Source organism: Triturus cristatus, chromosome 7 (genome assembly GCF_964204655.1).
Source record: "Triturus cristatus chromosome 7, aTriCri1.1, whole genome shotgun sequence".
NCBI classification, from domain to species: Eukaryota; Metazoa; Chordata; class Amphibia; order Caudata; family Salamandridae; genus Triturus; species Triturus cristatus.
In genome coordinates this window covers 1,329,313,390-1,329,333,451 of record NC_140590.1, presented here as the reverse complement: position 1 = coordinate 1,329,333,451, position 20,062 = coordinate 1,329,313,390, and the positions used below count along the sequence as shown (strand labels likewise).

Genomic DNA, 20,062 nt, shown 5'->3' with positions numbered 1-20,062 from the left:
ATGGTGAGCCAGTGGGAATCCATAAACAGAAAATGTGTCCACGTGCAGGACAGTTTTCCATCGTCATTCAATAATATATTACGATTTGATTTTGTTATGCAATGGGTTTTTATTGTATACGTAAAGTGGTGTGATGTTAACAACATCTTTGCCTACCCCTCATGTATAAAACCACAAAAGTAGAAGAAAAAAATAATAATTTGAGGCTTGGGCCTCAACAGTAGGCATCACAATATGAGGCTGGAGAGTGGGACCCAGGAGGTACATAGAATAAATGAGATCTAGTTCTTAAGAGTAAGGATTCACACAGGGGCAGGATCAGCAGTATGAATTCATAATATGAGACGTAGGATTGTACTACTGAACATGCCTGCCAAGTATCACACATCAGGTGTGACGCTCACGCATTTCAGTGTGGTGTTCCGCATCACCGCACTGAAATGCATTGTCCCGCATTTAATGCCCCTTGCCAGCGCGTGCCACCGGCACTGCTGCTCCGAGACGTTCTGCAGATGGAGGAGACGTGTTTTGAGAGCAGCGACTGTGACAACTACGAAGCATTTTCTGCCTCACTTAAGAAGCTTTTCAGGACACAATACAATGCAGGACCTGGCTGAGTAGCCCGGCTTTGTACCCCCCTTTTGGAAGAATTTTATAATCATACAAGTGATAGCCCTCCCTCTCGCTACTTTGGAGCCTATGCGCCCATGCCCAACAATCAGGCCCCAGTGAAGGGTGGCTTATGGTACCCCATCCCTTCTACCCCCGTCCCGACGAAGACCCCGACGTAAGGAATTGAATAATCTTCCATGTTGTAGGGGTCAAAACGTCGACATTTGCACTATTTACCAGTTTAGACCAACAGTAATTAATCACTGTGACACTATCTCTGACCATGGCTATTTCTTTTTCGTGATTATAATGTGAAACGTGTGGCTTAAGACATGAGCCTTATGTTTTTGAAAGTGACGATTTATATGATTTGCACTCTATCTTCTCTATCTACCCTTTTATCCTCACTCCAATCACGAGTACCCACACCCTCTCCCCCTCACACCTAGGTGCACTGTATTTTTGATATTGTTAAAATAATGTTATTATATGCATAATCAGTGTGATTAAATAACACTGATTATTAATTACAGTACGTGTTTATCTAAATTTTTTTGTGATTATTGTATATTTGGTGTTGTTGAATTGTGCATTGGGACCATTTTGTGTAATGTACTGCTGAGACGTGCTGCTAGCAGCTGCTTGCTGGACTCAGTAAGTTCCTAAATAGTTAAAGATCCATCTGCTCTCAGCTCTTGAGTGGCTGAGAGTGCTGCAATGTAACAATTAATCTGCCCACCTGTTGCGCCTGGCTCCAGGCTGCATGATTAATTCCTGCGGTGCCGCACGGCTTTGACACAAGTCTGCTGCCAATTACCAACGGGGGGGGGGCCTGCCCATAGTGTGTTTGCTAGTGGCTGTGGCTAATCTAGATGTGACCGTAACAGTGCCATCACGTCCGGAGGAAGAGAAAGTGAGGTAGAAGTGGTGGGGAACTCAATCTGAGTCGACAAGTGGGTCCTCGGCCGGGTGCACTCGACTACAGTCTGCGGTGCGCAGCTCCACAATATTAAAACCCCCGGCGTGCTGCATTCACGTTGCCAGACCGTCGAGGAGGCGGCCCGAGACCCAGAGTGAATATTTGTCACTCACCGGACACTGACTCATGGCTGCCCGCCGCGCAAAAGGCATCGGTGATCGCGGGCGCAAAGTACTAGTAGTGAGGCCGGGCGGGGGACGAGTCAGTGATCCAGGTGGAGGCAGTATCTGGGAGAAGACTCACTGCTGCAGAGTGCACCATCATGCAGTGTGCTGCTGCAGCTGTGTGGCCGTGAGTCTCTGCTGTGCAGCTCATGCCGCGGTCGCCGGACGGTCACGGACCGGGAAGAGAGAGCAGACTGAACTCCTCGTCTAGTTCAAGTAAGTCTGAGTCAGTGTTACTTAAGTTACTAAATCCAACGGGCAACGCGCTAAGCACCAGGCAGAGCCGTGACTGACTTAGTACTGTACAGTCATGTCAGACAGCTAAGGTGCAGAGGTCATCGAATTAGGGGACACGTTATATCCACCCAATGTGAGTCGATTAATAGTGTTTATATAATCTTCCCGAAGCAGTGTTCTTATTACGACTTGCTCCAACCCAATTAAATTGGCAGATCGCATCACCACAAGCTTGTTTTTTCTGCTTTCCCCCCTTACCATGATTATCACAGTTGCCAACTCTTGGAAACAAAGAATTGCCAGTTTCTTAATTAAGAAGTGCCTTTAAGTAGCAGTGTTTGTATTACTATAACATGCTGTGTTGTGGATAAGTTGGCTGGTCATAGTGTATGGCAAACACGACCTGGCAACACCTATTTTATTCACAGCAAGGAAAATAGCGTAAAGTTACTGGATACATTTCACACAGCCATTTTTGTCTGTAAACATATTTTACACTTACCATCTATCTACAAAAAAGATACATCTAGCACGTGTAAACGAATTTGCTAGTGTGTAATTGAACACCACCATTCCGTGCCAGAGTGTGAAGGGCATGCACTCCTAAGCGTCTTGGGGTTGTATCATAGTACCAGCAGGAGGCAACACCCCCCACCCCCACAATAGCATGCATGTTCTACGCATAAATAAAACACACCACACAAATTTTTGTTTGGGTAAGAAACTGCTGCAGGTTTATTACATACACCGTTATGTAATATGGTGGGTTATCTTACGAGCGATCCAAGGGCAGGCAACCAACTGGGCCGCCTGCCCGCCGGATGAGCCAAGCAGCACTGGGGCGAGCCCCGTCTGTGCTGTCCCTTCGGTGATCCTCTTCCCGGATCATGGTCCCTTATTACTCACGCCCCTTTCAGGGCGGAGCATAGCAAGGCTAGCCCCCGGTGGTTCAGGCCCACAACCGCCCGAAGGACTAACGGGGCGCCTACACGGTTTTCCAGGGACCTCCCATGAGGCTCCTGGGCTCTGGCACCCCCTATGGTGCAGCGCAGAGGTACCCTTCGGTACCCATTTGCTTCCAGATCGCCCTGTAACTCCGCCTGCAACAAAAAAAGAACAACATTACAACATTCTATGCCTCCCCCGCTGCTTCCACGCCGGGTAAGCGGTAGGGTGGGAGACGGCGTGTCCAGGGCACGAAAAGAGGAAGGTCAGAGGGTGGGGGAGGCCTATATACCCCCCCGTTCCTCGCGCCCCGGAAGTGACACACCCTGCGAGCTGCAGCCACTGGCTGACAGAGTGGGGGGACTCCTCCCCGAGGAGTCCCCTAGAAGAAGGGGGTGGGCTAGTGCTTTGCTGAAACTAGAGGCTCACCCTTCTAGAGCACCCTGCGGGCGCCAGGGCAGCCGCATAGTGCCAGCAGGAGGCAACACTCCCCACCCCCACAAGAGCATGCATGTTCTACGCATAAATAAAACCCACCACACAATTTTTTGTTCGGGTAAGAAACTGCTGCAGGTTTATTACATACACCGTTATGTAATATGGTGGGTTATTTTACGGGCGATCCAAGGGCAGGCAACCAACTGGGCCGCCTGCCCGCCTGATGAGCCAAGCAGCACTGGGGCGAACCCCGTCTGTGCTGCCCCTTCGGTGATCCTCTACCCGGATCACGATCCCTTATTACTCACGCCCCTTTCAGGGTGGAGCGTAGCAAGGCAAGCCCCCAGTTGTTCAGACCCACAACCGTCCGAAGGACTAACGGGGCGCCAACATGGTTTTCCAGGAACCTTCCATGAGGCTCCTGGGCTCTGGCACCCCCATGGTGCCACGCAGAGGTACCCTTTGGTTCCCATTTGCTTCCAGATCGCCCTGTAACTCTGCCACAGCTCTGGAGGCGGCCACTGTCGCCGCCAGAGCCCCCCACCAAAATAGCTATAGTCTTGCCCGCTAGATCTACTGTCTAGAGCCTCCTGCAAATCTAGATGAAAGAACATCCCTACTGGTTATCGATGCCCCATCTATATCTCAATAGCCCTAGACGTTAGCTTGGATCAGCTAGTGTCTGATGAAACAAACGCCCTGTGCCTGTGAAGTTGTGCCAAGCACTAATCACCTCACGCCGCAAAGTTCCACTGCGTCACATGACTCAGCGCCATCCCACACAGGGCGGGACAGTTTCAGACACCCTGGCTCACGATGCCCCACCTATTTGCTGATCACACTGGATGCCGCCCTTCTGGCACCGTGTGTGACTGGACACATGTGTCTCCGATCTCTGGGACAGCACTCACTTGTTAGGAGACCGTTCCTACCCCCGCTAGCCAACTAGGCTATTAGGGCGGGAAGGATTATACTTAACCTGGCACCGTCCCTTAACTTGCTAAATCAATGCGCACATGGATGTCCCTAACGGCGTATGAACATTGAGCACGGCTGCACCCCAGCGCTTGCCCTGCATCCCCTATTCTTTATAGGAATTTCGACTGCTCAGCTCCCTCTGGGAAGTCCCCTAGGCATACCCGCTTGGAGAATCTGCTGATTCAATACAGGGCGCACTGTCTGTAATCTAGTGCCTAACCTTAGATGTGGGAGATGCCACACACTGCCTAGGTCATGGGGATCTAAAGGAGCACACCATAATCCCCAGGGCGTACCTCTAAGTGGGACTAGCTCCACCCAGCTGTAACGCCAGAGACACACCTCTTAAACATCTTTACTCGTTATGCCACTTGGCACCCTTCTGGTTGCAGCTTTGTGTATTTGTAAAGCGCGCATACCCCCGGGGCACGATGACGCTGTTAGCCAGTGTATGTTACCCCCTCGCTGATAGTCATCTATCCTAACTGCCTTTACTTAGATTGAGGGGTTGCTGGATGCTACCTCAGGACTGAAGACTTAATGCTCCAACCCACTTTGACCCCAGAACTTGGGGACAACCCCATTGGTGAACCTGCCTTACATGGTACATCTACCCCAGCGCTCGACTATCAATGTGTTAGGGACCCCAATCCCAAAAGATGCCCCTTCTATTGTCTGGTTCTAGCCCACAGAAGGATAACCCAGGGGGGGCAGACAAGTCTGCGGAACCAGGGGGGAAAGTTGTGTGCAAATACCTGCCCTTTCCTGAATTTTGGGATGCCAAAAGGTCGAAAATAATCTGTCGCCGATTGGCACTAATGCAGAGTTTATCATACTTTTCCGTGCCACAGCACACTTGTTAGCTGACAACTACCACCACCCGCCTGCTGCCCTGGTTAACGCGCGGGTGAATATGTCTTACTGAAGCTACCTGATATCGGCCCTTGGCTGCAGGGGACTGCCCACCCAGTGTACATGGTACCTGGTTCTATATGGTGCCCGCAGGTGTTCCCCATGAAGGTCCTCATAGCCAATTGTGCAATGCAGTTCTAGTATTTCGCAGTGCCTCTCTTTGCATTGAAATTAATTGAGTAAGTGTAAAATTATACTTTCCCACCATTGGGCTGTTAACCGGTGGCAAAGGCAGACTGTTATTTTGCGGCTCCTGACATTGCATCCGGATATATACCACAAGCCACAGTACCTTACTACACGCCAGTACCCTTGGCTTTAGCAATGCTTGTTAGTTGTATAAGATAGCTGAAGCCAAAATTCTGGCTTCCCTGCGTAGCATATTGAGAACGCTTCCATTCTGAACTGGTGGGACTGTCACCTTAACGTGTTGAACATTCATTAAATGTCTCCCTTCGATGAATAGCAAGCTGAACCGCAAATGGGACCATTACGCTAATCAACTTCCGCAACAGCCAGACAGGTCACCTGCACGTAATCTAGGTGCCGAAAGCGGAAAGCAGGAGCCCTTTGGAAACGGAATAGTGGCGCACAATCCCTGCATTGGAGACAAAATTGACCTCGTTGTACTGCGAGAGAGGCACATGCGGAGACAACAAACTATCCTTTGCCAAAACAGAGTCTGTCCGTAACTTTTGTATATATTGGGACAAAGGATGAACCATGATAATATCACTGATCAAGTCTGTGATGTCATATACGCTACCTCTGGCATATTTCTCATAATTCCCATATACGGCTGTCACCGCACTCTCCCCCTGTGCTTTGTGTGATCTTGGCCCACTTTGGTGTGAGCAGAGCCCCGTGAAGTATACTTGGGTTCTAGGCCGATAATGCACAAGTGTTAGGAGAGAAAGATGAAACCATACTTGCCGAGCTCCGGCCAAAACCGACAACCATTTTACCCTTTGTCAACAGTAGCACATACATCAATAAGACATTGATAAGGGCCACATGCATAACTCCTGGTGGCCAAAGGACCTTGTTGGCCAAGCAGCGAAATCTTCGCTCAATGCAATAATACGAAACAGTCTTCTCATGCGCACGTCACCCAGACGCCAAACAGGACACCGAGGTTTACACCGAACATCCCGATTCCAAAGGAAAGGCACCACAAACCCAACCCCCTGCGCAAGTCACTCACCAAGGCACCGCTGAAGGATCCACCCCTGAACAGCGCCTTCAATGAATAGCAAGCTCAAGCGCAAGTGGGACCATTACACTAAGCAACACCACCCCTCAACGGAAATCAACCATACCCCCCTGCAAAGCCAGTCGTGTGTGTGAAACCCAGCCATAGCCAGACGAAACCATGGAAGCAGTTTATCTGGGGCATTGTAGAGACGTAACCGATACTAGACAACCTGTCTCTTCTATCTGAAACTTGATAATCATTAACATAATGCCAGGTGACTTAAAGAAGGCATAACACTGTAACAGCTCCCCGCGCTGCAAAGGCTCTTGATATACAAGGAAACCTCAAATAAGGCGCTTTCTTTACCTGCCTATGCATAATCTGCATTCATGTGACCTAGGCTGGTGAAGAGCTATCCCTGAACCTAACAGAAAATGAAAACTCTGGAACTGCAGCCATGAAAGCTAATTAACTGAAGACCAGTGACCGAGGTAACTCCTCAGGAGTGTATACTCGCAAAGCTGAAGTCCTGAGACAATCGACACGTTTAGGATACCAGAGCATGTCCAAAATGATCCCTTAATATCCTTCTTGAATGCTTTAAAGCTATGCTGCAGAAGGCTGCTTAGACCACCTTTGGAATTGCCCACATTTGTGAATGGTCCCTAGATTGTATGTTAGCCACCCACCGGTTAGCCACCTCCATGTGCTTGCAAAGAACACAGTCCCTTATCAAATTGGTGCCAACCAAGAACTGGTTTCTTTTTTTTTCTTCTCAACCTGTGGGAGCAAAACTAACATCAATGGTCGCACTACTGACCCAAAGCGCTCCAATTACCGACCCTGGTATGCCTACCTGCAAAGCTTCACCATGCGCTGCATGGGCCATGTGTTCCACACTTACAACATCACTACAAGGTTTCTCTGATAAAACAGATCCTCCTATATGTTAAGTGGCATAGTCACCTATTGTTTCAGTAATAATAGTGAGCTGCTGCTGTGTAACCGTGTTGGAAACACGCTACCCTCCCTGAATATTGTATGCAAACTCATTTAGAAATTGGAAGAGTGTACCCGTGCACTGTCAGTAACTTTCCCGAAGTGAACATAGAAGAGCTGGACTGAATCAAATCCAATGCTGTTCCAAAAATGGGCCCTCAAATAAGTGTCTACCAAGGGCAGCTGCTAATACTACCGCATGTGCTGTTGTCCACAAGTAGGCATTTGTGACCTCAAACCTTCAAAATGCTGTGTTAAACGCGCCAGAGCCAAAGACACGTTTTTTTTTATTTTATTTTGTATATATTGCCCAAGTAACTGCCTTTAGTCGTTCTTTGGACTTTGGCGGATGGCCAGTGCTAAGCTGCAGCATACATTAAGGTCCCTGACTGGAACAATACAAACCCCTGCATTTTATAGGTAGCATATATCCACTATGTGCTAGCTCTGCCTTTCATGTGGCAGCTGGGTCACTGGATCTTTGCATGCCATCAGGGCTGGACTAAGAATATTTATTTGTTTAATTTCTTTATAGAGTTTTTATATGGCGCAAACTACGACCCGGGAGGACGGGTATCCGGCCGTTTTACATGAGCACCAGTTCCGTAACCTGGGGACCCTACAGGTTGTAAGACGTGGGAAGGTTAGGTGATTTGCCCAGAATTCCAGGATGTTTAGCATCGTTGCCAAGACTACAACTTGTGTGCTACATTTATGCCCCAAGCAATGTGAGTATTCTATCCTGTCATCCATGGAGCATCCCCTTGGCCTTCAATGACAGAGACCCTACCGGGAACTTCCCAAGCCCCTTGTCGGCCCGCTGCAGCCAGGTGTGCAACTATGTGCCTGCACTCACCTCAGGCGGCCACCTCCGTTTGCCCCACACCTTGCTCCTGCCGTGCTGCCAAGCAAAGTAGCATCCCTGCTATCCCTGAGCAAGTGCAAGTGGACATCAGACTATACCAGGCCCCTGATGCTGGGACCATGGCTTGGGCAACAGGCAATCGACATTCAGTGCCTAACAAGTTGATTGATGCCTGTTGGGGTGGTCATCTCTAAAATGGATAGCGCCCTTGTGGCAGGCTGTCAGGGTGCCTAGTGTTAAAAAAACGTGCCGGTGCCGCGCACCCAGACCCCCCCCATCAAGTTTTACCCAGGAAAACTTGCTGCTGGGTATAACATTGGTAGGCCGTGTCATGGATCCATATTTTGGCCACACACGCCTAAGTTACACAGTGATCGCAGTCACTGCCAATGCACACATGGGTGCAGGACCCTAAACAGCACCTTGACGACTGGAATTATCTACACACTTATCTAACACAATGCTTGCAGGGACTGAACCTACACACTTCCGGCCCACCGCATAACATATTGCACCTAGGCACGGGGGATAGGTGATTTGCCCAGAAGCACGGGCTGTATTGGCGCGCTAACGAGCGACCACCATATAATGCCCAGTCGGGCACATGAGTCAGTATGCCCGGCAGTGCAGTGCGGCCTAGGAGCGCTAGCAGTGCCCCGCTTGCATTGGACAAGGGGCCCGGGAGATAAGTGAATTGCCCGGGGGTGCAAAACGGCATGTGAGCGCAAGCATGCGCCCGGCTTTACACTGCCCACACCGTAACAGGAGAAATTGATTTGCTCAACGCACAGTTCGATGTGGGAGAGCACCGCCTTACATAATATTCAGGCATAGAAGATAGGTGCATTGCCCCGGAGCACAGCACGATATAGGAGCGCTAGCCTGCGCAACGCTTGCATAGTACATACAGGCCTGGGAGATAAGCCTTTTGCCCAGAAGCACCTGGTGTGGGCGCGCCGCGCCCTTTTCTCTACCAAAGACATGCTCGTAGAGCCTCGCCCACTGCTCCTAGTAACCCGCGAGCAATCGCGTCGCCCCCATTCAACCCGCAGCAAGGAAGATGAATAGGACGCCCTGATGATTAAGAGATGAGGTACCTCGTGCACAAAGGTGTTAGGTTGCAGTGCAGGTTTTGCATTGCGCTAACTTGAGCGTCTCTCTCCCTACTGACTCTCAAAATGCTTGCACCACAAATAGTATTTTCATCAACAGTCAAAATCTTCCTGCCTCGTGCTTTGAATTTGCCTCGGGATCTGAAATGGGACTCCTTGCAAATGCTGCGATGGGGCCACTTGCACGAGATAGCTGTCCTCAAAGCCAACTTTTGCATTGACGCTCACCCCCCCATGCAACAGCTGGCCGGCGAGGGTGGGATGGAAGGCTTGGAAAACAAAGCCTACGACCACGCTTAGCCTGTCCGGAGGGGAGTGGTTGCCAAATGCATACACCCCGTACCAACCCCCCCCCCTGCGCACTCATGTATGCCGGGGTCTGGTCTGCGCCTGCTGTCCTGCACTAGCAGCTAACTGGGAGGGGGACAAGATCATGCGAAGCCCATCGCGGCGCGACTGGGTAGATGTGCCTTCTACATCTTGAAAGGTGATGCACATCCTGCCGGCGGCTTAGTTTGAACCCAGGTGCGGCTTCCGGTGAAGCTCTCCGCCCTCAAGAACTACCACACCCCTGACAACCGAAGTGGGGGGGCGCAGCTCTGGGTATCACGAGGGCACGGGACGCGACAAGGGGTAACCAGAAATGACCTGCTAGCCGAAATGGGGGGGTGGGGGGTTAGTGGGGCAAGCATGAAGCCCTTGTGGGTCTGTTCCTTCCCCCAGTGCCGTACACACAAGTGCAGCTTCACGAGCAGGCCTCGCACCCAACGCTTATGCCCGAGGAGGAGGTGTGCCACTGTGGCCTGGGGACACTCAGCCTTAAGGATCACCGAGGCATACCCCGGTTCCAATCACTGGCACATGGAGCCCCCCCAAGGATGGAGCCACTCAGCCATGATGACCCCCCCACCCCCACGGATGGATTCGCTTGATGATGGCTTCCCCCGCCACGGCCCCTGAGCGACGGGCCGCTCCGGCCGGGGGCCCCATTCACCGCGAGGGCAGAGGGCCCCTGAAACGGGTGGGACTCTCTACTCTGCAGCCACCTGCTGGTTGTCCCCTGTCTGGAGGTAGGGGAGAGGACCGCCCGGTCAAGGGAGGCCCGGTAATTTTCCTCCTCAGTTCTGGCCCCCCCGGCCCGGTGACAGGCTGCCCTGGACTGCCAGCACGGGGCAGGGGTCTCCAGCGGCCATAACCCTGCTGGGGGTGGGGGGGGGGGTGTCGGGCACTCGCGAATATATACTGCAGTCCTTTTTAGTGAACTACATTTTTAAGAGCCCCTCCCCCCACTATAATATGTCAAGGAGAGCATCTTTTTTGGCACCAGCATTCATGCCACGAGCGCTTCGACGGAAATCCAGGGGGACCAGCACAAAACGGCGGCAAGGGTAGATGGCGTGTCTGACCCAGTTCCAGCTTGTGCATGAGGGGGGTGCACCCCCCTCCCCAGGCACTAAAACCTGCATCGCCCACAAACCCGCGGTCAAAACCACATCGCATCGTGGGGGGGGCAACGCAGTCCCCGGATCACCGCCCACCATACCACCAAACACCAGGGGTAGTCCCAGAGGACACCTCAACCGGCCCAGCACCGCACTCGCCTAGCACAGGGAAAGTGCCTGCATCCCCCCACACATGCATGCACGAGCTCGCACCCCCCCCCCCCCCCCATGGCAGCCTGTGCCATGGCCCCTGTACAACCTGGGACAGGCCCAGGGAAGGGGCGGGGGGGAGGTGCTGCACTCACCGTGAGCAATGTCACGCAAGAGTGCGCGAGGCACTACCAGGCCTGAGGGCGAGGACGACAACGGGAGACGGGACAACACAAGACGGCGCGTCCAGGGCGCGAAAAGAGGAAGGTCAGAGGGTGGGGGAGGCCTATATACCCCCCCCCCCCCCGTTTCTCGTGCCCCGGAAGTGACGCGCCCTGCACGCCGCAGCCACTGGCTAACAGAGTGGGGGGACTCCTCCCCGAGGGGTTCCCTAGAAGAAGGGGGTGGGCTGGTGCCTTGCTGGTGCCAGAGCAGCCGCAGAAGGGGTGGTGTATCCATGGGGAAAAGGATTTTCCAGTGAAGGGGAAAAAATCGTACAGTTTAACAGTGGGGTTACCTTTTCCCAGTGTGGAAACATAGTGCAGAAACATATTGTACAGGGACTAGCAACATGTAAGAAGGTCACATGACAGTGCCAGCAGTACGCATGTGACTAGCAGTTTTCCAGTTTTCCAGTTGTAGTACTGGCAATGTTTGAAAATGGCAAACTGTTTGTTGTAGTGCTTCTACTAATACAGATGTACTCCTTTTTTGCGATATTCTGCCCCATCGATATTCTTTATTCGATACTTAGGGGGTACACAAGACGAAAGGCTTAGGAGTAAGAGGTCATTAAGTTTGGGGAATCTGGAGTAGGGGGTCGCAATATGAAATATCAGACTTGGAATAAGGATACATGAAGGTAGGATCAGAAGTAAGAGTCAAAACGTGAGATTGGAGGAAAAGGGATGTATGTCGTTACAACGCACACTTTTACAACGCATGCACTTACAACGCATTTTTTACAACGCACAATCCATTACAACGCATGACATTACAACGCAGGACACTACAACGCATTTTTAAAAACTACCTTTACAACGCATTTCCATTACAACGCATACTACCTTTACAACGCATACCATTACAGCGCATAATATTAAATTGCATTTAAGGTAAGTATTAGATAGTATAGGGGTAAAAATTACTATTCTAACTCCAGGGGGTGCAACAGTAGGGTAAGTGTTGGATAGTATAGGGTTAAAAATTACTATTCTAACTCCAGGGGGTGCAACAGTAGGGTAAATGTTGGATAGTATAGGGGTAAAAATTACTATTCTAACTCCAGGGGGTGCAACAGTAGGGAAAGTGTTGGATAGTATAGGGGTAAAAATTACTATTCTAACTCCAGGGGGTGCAACAGTAGGGTAAGTGTTGGATAGTATAGGGGTAAAAATTACTATTCTAACTCCAGGGGGTGCAACAGTAGGGTAAGTGTTGGATAGTATAGGGGTAAAAATTACTATTCTAACTCCAGGGGGTGCAACAGTAGGGTAAGTGTTGGATAGTATAGGGGTAAAAATTACTATTCTAACTCCAGGGGGTGCAACAGTAGAGTAAGTGTTGGATAGTATAGGGGTAAAAATTACTATTCTAACTCCAGGGGGTGCAACAGTAGGGTAAGTGTTGGATAGTATAGGGGTAAAAATTACTATTCTAACTCCAGGGGGTGCAACAGTAGGGTAAGTGTTGGATAGTATAGGGGTAAAAATTACTATTCTAACTCCAGGGGGTGCAACAGTAGGGTAAGTGTTGGATAGTATAGGGGTAAAAATTACTATTCTAACTCCAGGGGGTGCAACAGTAGGGTAAGTGTTGGATAGTATAGGGGTAAAAATTACTATTCTAACTCCAGGGGGTGCAACAGTAGGGTAAGTGTTGGATAGTATAGGGGTAAAAATTACTATATTATGCGTTGTAATGGTATGCGTTGTAATGGTAGTATGCGTTGTAATGGAATGCGTTGTAAAGGTAGTTTCTAAAAATGCGTTGTAGTGTCATGCGTTGTAATGTCATGCGTTGTAATGGATTGTGCGTTGTAAAAATGCGTTGTAAGTGTAGTGCATTGTAAAAGTTGCGTTGTAAAGGTTGTTCCCCGAGGAAAAGGCTCAGGAGTAAAATATCCAATTTTCATAGAATAGTGGAAGGTGCGCTAGGTCTGCAGCAGACGTCAGCAAATGTAGTTGAAATAGAAACAATTTAAAAAAAAACATGGGATCGACACGAGCAAGAGGAAATCGTATTGGCAAGCATGGGTAAACCTGGACACGTGTATGGTATGTGTAAAAGGCAACTTGTGTATTTATAGGCCGGGTGGAACCAAGCGTGCCAATCTTCTATTTGTGCATTGCTGTCATTTAAATGCTGAGCCTTGGTGCTGATGCCGGAATGAGGTTGCCGTGGAAACGTGATGTTGCCTGTGAAAGCTCTCCTCCATATTATCCCTCCCAGCCTCCATCTAGTGCCTTCTCCACATGCCCTGTTCACAGACCCCTCCCCTTCCTGCTCTCAGGCCCCTCACTCCTCAACGAATAGAAAAGCCTTTCTGATTGACAAAATAGCAGAGGGGAGGGGAGAAAGGAGAGAGAAAACCCTTCTCCTTTGCTGGAAGGAATGTGAGGAAGAGGAGCCTTTCCTGCTCTAGGATGGGGTGTTATTAGGAGGTCGCCAAGGTCGCTTGTGAGGAAGAAGAGAGGCCCGTGGGTCTTAAGAGTCGAAGAAGATAACACGCTCCACCCCTCTGGAGGGGGTGTTGAGCAGAGATGCGCCCAGTCCCCTGCAGGCGGGACGTAAGCGAAGGACACGCCCGCAGACCTGCAGGTGAAGGTGCGACGACGAGGAGAAGGCTGCGCCTCTGCATGAGGATGTATCTGCTGCCCGTGGTGATGACCCTGGTGCTAAGAGGAGCCAGTGAGTATTTCCTAGTACACATTCAATACAGGACACACTGCGGGCTGGTGCGTGGGGGGTATCGGTTGCATACCGTTACAACTGGCTTTTAGCATCGATGGCGTATGTATTTTATGACTGCATCTCTAATTGTTACCATCTTCCATGCACGTATCTCTGTGTGCGTTAGGATGCTGTGTTAGCACACGCTTTCGTCAGCGGCCTCCTTATAGGTGTAAGCATGTTCTAGATATCTCCGATTGCGCATGTCTGTCTATGACCATGAGTGCAGTGCGAGCGCCATGTAAATATCCGCTTGTCGCCGAGCCTCCGATGATGCGCATCACAGGAGGTGCCGCGTGAGCCTCACCACATGCAGTCTTCAAAGTGCGTTGACAAAGGTGGTGGTTATCCAGGGGTGTGGCCAATGAAGCATAACAATGATATTGTGGAAAGGTGGAATTGATAATGTTTCATTCTTGAAAATATGACACGATGAAGAAACATTCCAAAGATCTGTGGAAGAGAGAGTGTACTTAGAGTATGATTGTCACTCCTGCTCTCCCCTTCAAACAACTTTCTTCTGTTATCTCCTGCTTCTTTAGAAACACCCTTTTTCTTCCCACATCTTTCCGAATTTTCCATCTGCATATCTCTCACGTTAGCTTCTTCATCATTTCTGTTCTTAAGCATGCACTTCCTTGCATCACATTCCGATCGCCATTCATTCTCTCTCTCTCCTCACCTGTTAAGAAAGCATTTTCGTATCCTGTTCTAGCTGTCCATATTTCAACAGATGTGTATACCTCAATCACAATATCTCATATAATGGCATTTGCATTTGTCACATATATGACCACCTCCGTGTGCTCTTTGCAGAGAGGCCAAGGACTGGATGAACATATAGTCTGAATACGCCAAAACCCATCGATAGGCATTAATCGCACTGCCTTCAGTCTCTTCAACAGTTCCCAATAGTGCCCATTATGAACACTGACCCAAAACTCAAACGTACTGAGACAACGACAAGTAACTATGCTCACAGTATGCACTATACACAACCTATGTTGCACGGAAAGGAAACAAGCATTTGCAATGCAATCGGTCTTGCATTTGTAAAAATCAGAGCTATTGACATTGTAAATGACAATGCTTTTTACTTATGTTTATGGAGTGGATGTATGTGGTGTGGATCGGAATTATGCAGGTTGGATTGAAATTGTTAGTTGTGGAATTGTGTGGCGTGGAATAGTGTGGTGCAGAGGGTATTTGTGTATTGGAATTATGTGGCATGGTGTGCAGTGGAACTATGCAGTAATTATGTGGTAGTAAATGTGCTGGAATTATATTCCGTGGGATTGTGTGTAATCAATGGATGTTAAACAAGACTCCCACTAATTTAAAAAATATATATATATATATACAAAGAATTATGTGCGCTTACTACACACCTCCTTTGCATTTAAGTAAGTAACTTTATTTAGATATAAAAATATCCTTAAAAGAACACCTCAAAGATACACAGCAATACATTTTAAAAACAGAACCTTAGCATAAAAACAGTAGTTGATAGAAACTTCAAATTACAATAAAAAAACTTCACCGATATATCAATGGAATGAAGACTTAGTGTGCAAAGTGCAATGACCAGTATAACGTTTAAAGTGCATTTAAATTCAAGTATTTGACAAAGACCGTGAATACAGTCCATGGACCATAAAATGACATCCAATTGTGCAAAGCAACAGTCAGATAAGAAAGTGTAAGCAGCAAAATAAAATGAAGTGGCTCTTAAAAAAGCATAAAAACAAACCAACCCGTTACTGCTTAACCCCTTCGCCGCGGCGGGAACTCCGCCGCGGCGTGGGGGGGTGCGGGGGGGGCAGCGCGGTGGCGCTGTGCTCATGACGGAGCCGCTCCGTCATGAGCCACGGTTGAGCTGTGCTCATGACGGAACGGTTCCGTCATGACTCCGCCCAGTTGCGTTGTCCCCCCGCACAGGCGGGGAAACAGCGCCGCGTGGGCGGAGCGGCCGCCAACGGTCGTGGCATGACGGAACCGTTCCGTCATGAGCACACGGCAACCGTGGCTCATGACGGAACAGTTCCGTCATGAGCGGGGAAGGGGTTAAGAGAGCGGTAGGCATGTCGTAAAAGAATTGTAAAAGCAATATTTAAACCTGTGTTTTCTGGCATTAATGCTGCAATAATTGCTTGTCTGCACGTTCGGATTCCCAGCCTGTTCCACTCAGTTTTCAGTTTGCGTCTACGTTGTGACATAAAAGACGGACAAAGACAAACTATATGCTCCATGGTTTCGGGAGACATGCCGCACCCCCTGCAGATTACATCCTCTGACAGACGCCGCCAGACGGGCAGATCTTTGCATTTGTAAAAGGTTCATCTGCAGTATACCCGTAGTAATATTTCCTTGTATTGAAAAGGACTAAGACATTAAAGTAAAGTTACAAAATAAAATGGCACTTAAACAAATACCCAGTTTACACACTATACAAGTTGCTCAGTGCAGTAAGTTATTTCACCAGACGTTTTACTAAGCTCGTTGGCACACAGAGTTAATAACTGCCAAGTGGATGAACGCCATGCAGCATCCCCTCAGCCAGTTATTGATGTTTGTGTTTGTACTGGAGAAGCACATAATCAAAAAGGTAAATACAAAACTACAAATCCTACAATGCAATGTTCCCGCCCACCCCAAAAAACAGAACGAGGTAAATTGAAAAACTGTTTCCTTCATTTCCCACATAGCATTTTTTCATTACAAGGAAATTACATGATAAGATTAGCAAAACCGTTCCAATCTGCCTGCAGCTTGAGATACCACTGTTTACCTAGATGTATGTATTTTCTTGTTTACCTTCCAGCCACTGCTGCATTGTGTTTTCATAAGTAGGAACCTTCGAAAACAACTGACTTATGTATAAAGGAAAATATACGGCCTTCCCCCGCTATTCGTGCTTGACAGGGGCGTAACAAAGGCCCCCGCAGCCCCCGCGTTGCGGAGGGGCCCCGAGCTCGAGGGGCCCCCTCAGCACACAGCAGTCGCTGCATTGGTTTGACTGTACTCAAACAGCATTTGTTAAATAAAGGAACGTTTAGACAGTTTAAAAAAAAATATTTTATTTAACAAATGCTGTTTGAGTACAGTCAAACCAATACAGCGACTACTGTGTCCTGAGGGGGCCTCGACTGAAACTCGAAATCATGCAGTAGATTGTGCCACCAGTAGTCATTGAGAGCAGGGACGTAGACGTAGTTTAAACGTTACGCCGCCGCGCGCTCAAGACCAATGAAATAAATCAAATGCTGCGCAGCGCGCAGCTTCGTAGTCTTCAGCCTCAGGGTGGGGCAGAGCTAGTCTGGAGTGATCATGCGCAGTGTGAACTGCAGGTGAGGTGGCGCCGACGGGCAGGGGGCACTGAGATGGTGAGTGAGGCCAGAATTAAAATTGCATTAGTAGTTACAAGGCTCTTCCAGGCTAAGTTCCGCATGGGATCAGCTGCAGACACAAAGTTCAGAGGTCCTTTGTGTGGTGTAGCGGTCTAGTCTGTTGGCGCACACTGCGTGTGACGTCAGCGGACTTCCGGCGGCGGCCATTTTCGGCATTAGGCGTGCGGATTCGTAAGAGAACGGAGCACCGCTCCGGTGCTCCTGTGTATGGCACATGAAATAAAGATAACGTGCATAGTCCTAAGGTGTGAGGGTCTCCTTGGCCACAAGTGTTCCACATTGCCACCAACATTACAATGGCGACGAGGTGGTGAGGAGGCGACCTGCACTCCAGTAGCAGCCCACGTGGGAGGTCGTGATCCCGGCAGTACACACACCAGGAGCACGTCGACGGGAGCGCGGCAGAGCAGCGGTAAGAGCGCCACAGCTCCGGCGTGCGCCACAGCAAAGCAAGCCCAGGGACACAGCGCAGCTACTAACCCCGGTGCCAGCCAACCTGCAAGTAAGGGCCCCTGGGTTAATGTCCCCAAGCCGCCCAAGGGGAAGAGAGAGCCCATCAGCCTTTAGTCCCCAGCAGGGGTGTCCTGCAACCTGGAGGAGACAAGCAGAAGCCACTCGGAGAGTGGAGAATCCAGCCAGGAGGATGACACGAGTAGCAGGGACGCCCAGGAGGCAGAGCTCCATAACAATTCTACCCCTATAAAGAAGCGAGAAAATGAGATCTCAGACGTTCTCGCTGGCGAACCCAGTGCCATTCCTGGCAAAAGCAGGGGAAGCCGAGATGCCGTGGGAGGACTGGAAACAGTACTTCCTGAACTACCTCTCAGCGCTAGAAGAAGAGGGAGAAGCAGAGTTCACGAGTACACGGCGGAAGAAAATTCTCCTTCATCATTTGGGCCCGGCGGGACAAAGAGTATACCAAGACCTGGTAAAAGACGAAAGACCAGCAACGGATGATGATGTGTTCCGACACACAATAGAAGACCTTGACGCCCACTACCGCCCCGTGGTATGCACAGCGATAGATCGGTATAATTTCTACCACAGGAAGCAAAACAAAGGGGAATCGGTCGACGAATACGTGGCGGCATTACAGAAATTGGCCCTAATGTGCAAATTTGGAACCTTGCAGGAAGAACTGATAAGAGATCAAATTATCATGCACACGGTAAATTCCTCCATTCAAGAGAAGCTGTGGACCAATGGCGATGCGCCTTTGAAGGTAGTCGTGGCCTTAGTAAAAAAGGCGGAGTTGTCCAAGAGGTGCGCAGAAGCTGCCAAACGAGAAGGCAATCAAGAGCAAGCGGTGTACAAAGTTGAGGACCGGAAGACACATGACAGTAAGCAACCACCAGGACCTCAAGGAGCGCGGAACTACAAAAAGTACAATTCAAGAACCGCAAGACCGCAAGGACAACGGAATTGGAGTAAGAATGCCTGCTATAGATGCGGCAGCGGCACTCATACCGCCAAAGACAAAGGCTGTCCTGCATTCGGCGCCAAGTGCGCATATTGTGGACTAGTGGGACACTATGAGAAAGTGTGCAGGAGGAAGTCCCCTAGAAACGAAGTAAAGTATGTGGCACAAGGGCCGCGCAAGGAGGAAGAAGAAGAGAATGAGGAGGAGGAAGACGAGATCTTGATAGTGGAAGAGCAAGTTCTAGGCATAGAGTGCACCGCTGACAAGAAGCCAAAGTGTGAGATGACGATTGGTGGGGTACGAGTGACCATGGTAGCAGATTCGGGGTCACCCTACACGATTATCCAGAGGAAAATATGGGAGAAGGAGTTTGTAACGAGAACAAGTTATCACCTAAGGCCCACAGACATCCACCCAGTGACATTCACCGGAGAGCCCATTCCCATGGTGGGATTTTGCCCTTTATCCTTCGAGTTCAAGGGCAGAACATGCGAAGGGAAACTTTACGTGGCCGAAAAAGGACCGTCGGTACTGGGCTGGAAAGACCAAGGAGCCTTGGGAATGAAGTTGAACCCAGGAGGACACACGCAGGCCCTCATGACCGAAGAGGGACCAGAATACGAAGCACAGCGATGGAAGGAAGAATTTCCGGAAGTCTTCAGAGACTCCATTGGCCGCATGGCGAAGTTCACGCATAGAATTCATCTGAGGGAGGGGGCCCAACCGGTGTCCCACAAGGCACGCAACATTCTATTCCGGACCAAGACAGCGGTACAGGAAGAGTTGCAGAGACTGGAGGACAACGGAGTGATAGAGGCGATCGACAATGCGGAATGATTGGCGCCCTTGGTTGTAGCGCAGAAACCCAATGGGAAGATGAGGTTGTGTGTTGACCTATGAGAACTTAACAAAAACATTGTGGTAGAGAAGTTCCCGCTTCCCAGGATCAACGAAATGTTAGCCAGAACCCAGGGGACAAAATGGTTCTCCACCATAGATTTGACATCCGCTTACCATCAGATTGCCTTACATCGATCCTGCAACCATTGGACATCATTTATCACACCGTTCGGATGCTATAAGTTCTTGAGGATGCCATTCGGACTGGCCTCAGCGGCCGCTGTATTTCAAAAACTGATGCACAGGTTGTTCCACAAGAAAGAAGGCATCCAATATTTCCAGGACGACATATTGGTAATGGGAGCATCCAAAGCGGACCACAACATGAAGTTGAAGGAAGTCCTAACCGTATTAA

General features: G+C 49.6%; 1 protein-coding gene across 2 annotated transcripts in view; it reads left to right on the top strand.

The window, feature by feature from the left end:
- Positions 1–1,542: 1,542 nt before the first annotated feature.
- LOC146811973 (uncharacterized) overlaps positions 1,543–20,062 on the top strand; it is a 410,827-nt gene continuing 392,307 nt past the window's right edge. The window contains exon 1 of one of the 2 annotated variants that reach the window (XM_085618947.1): positions 1,543–1,971. In XM_085618947.1, coding sequence (XP_085475073.1) covers positions 1,905–1,971 — 67 coding nt within the window. In that variant the 5' untranslated portion in view covers positions 1,543–1,904. Of the gene's footprint in view, positions 1,972–13,607; positions 13,939–20,062 lie in introns of those variants that run through there. The other variant, XM_085618946.1, reaches the window with a different exon arrangement.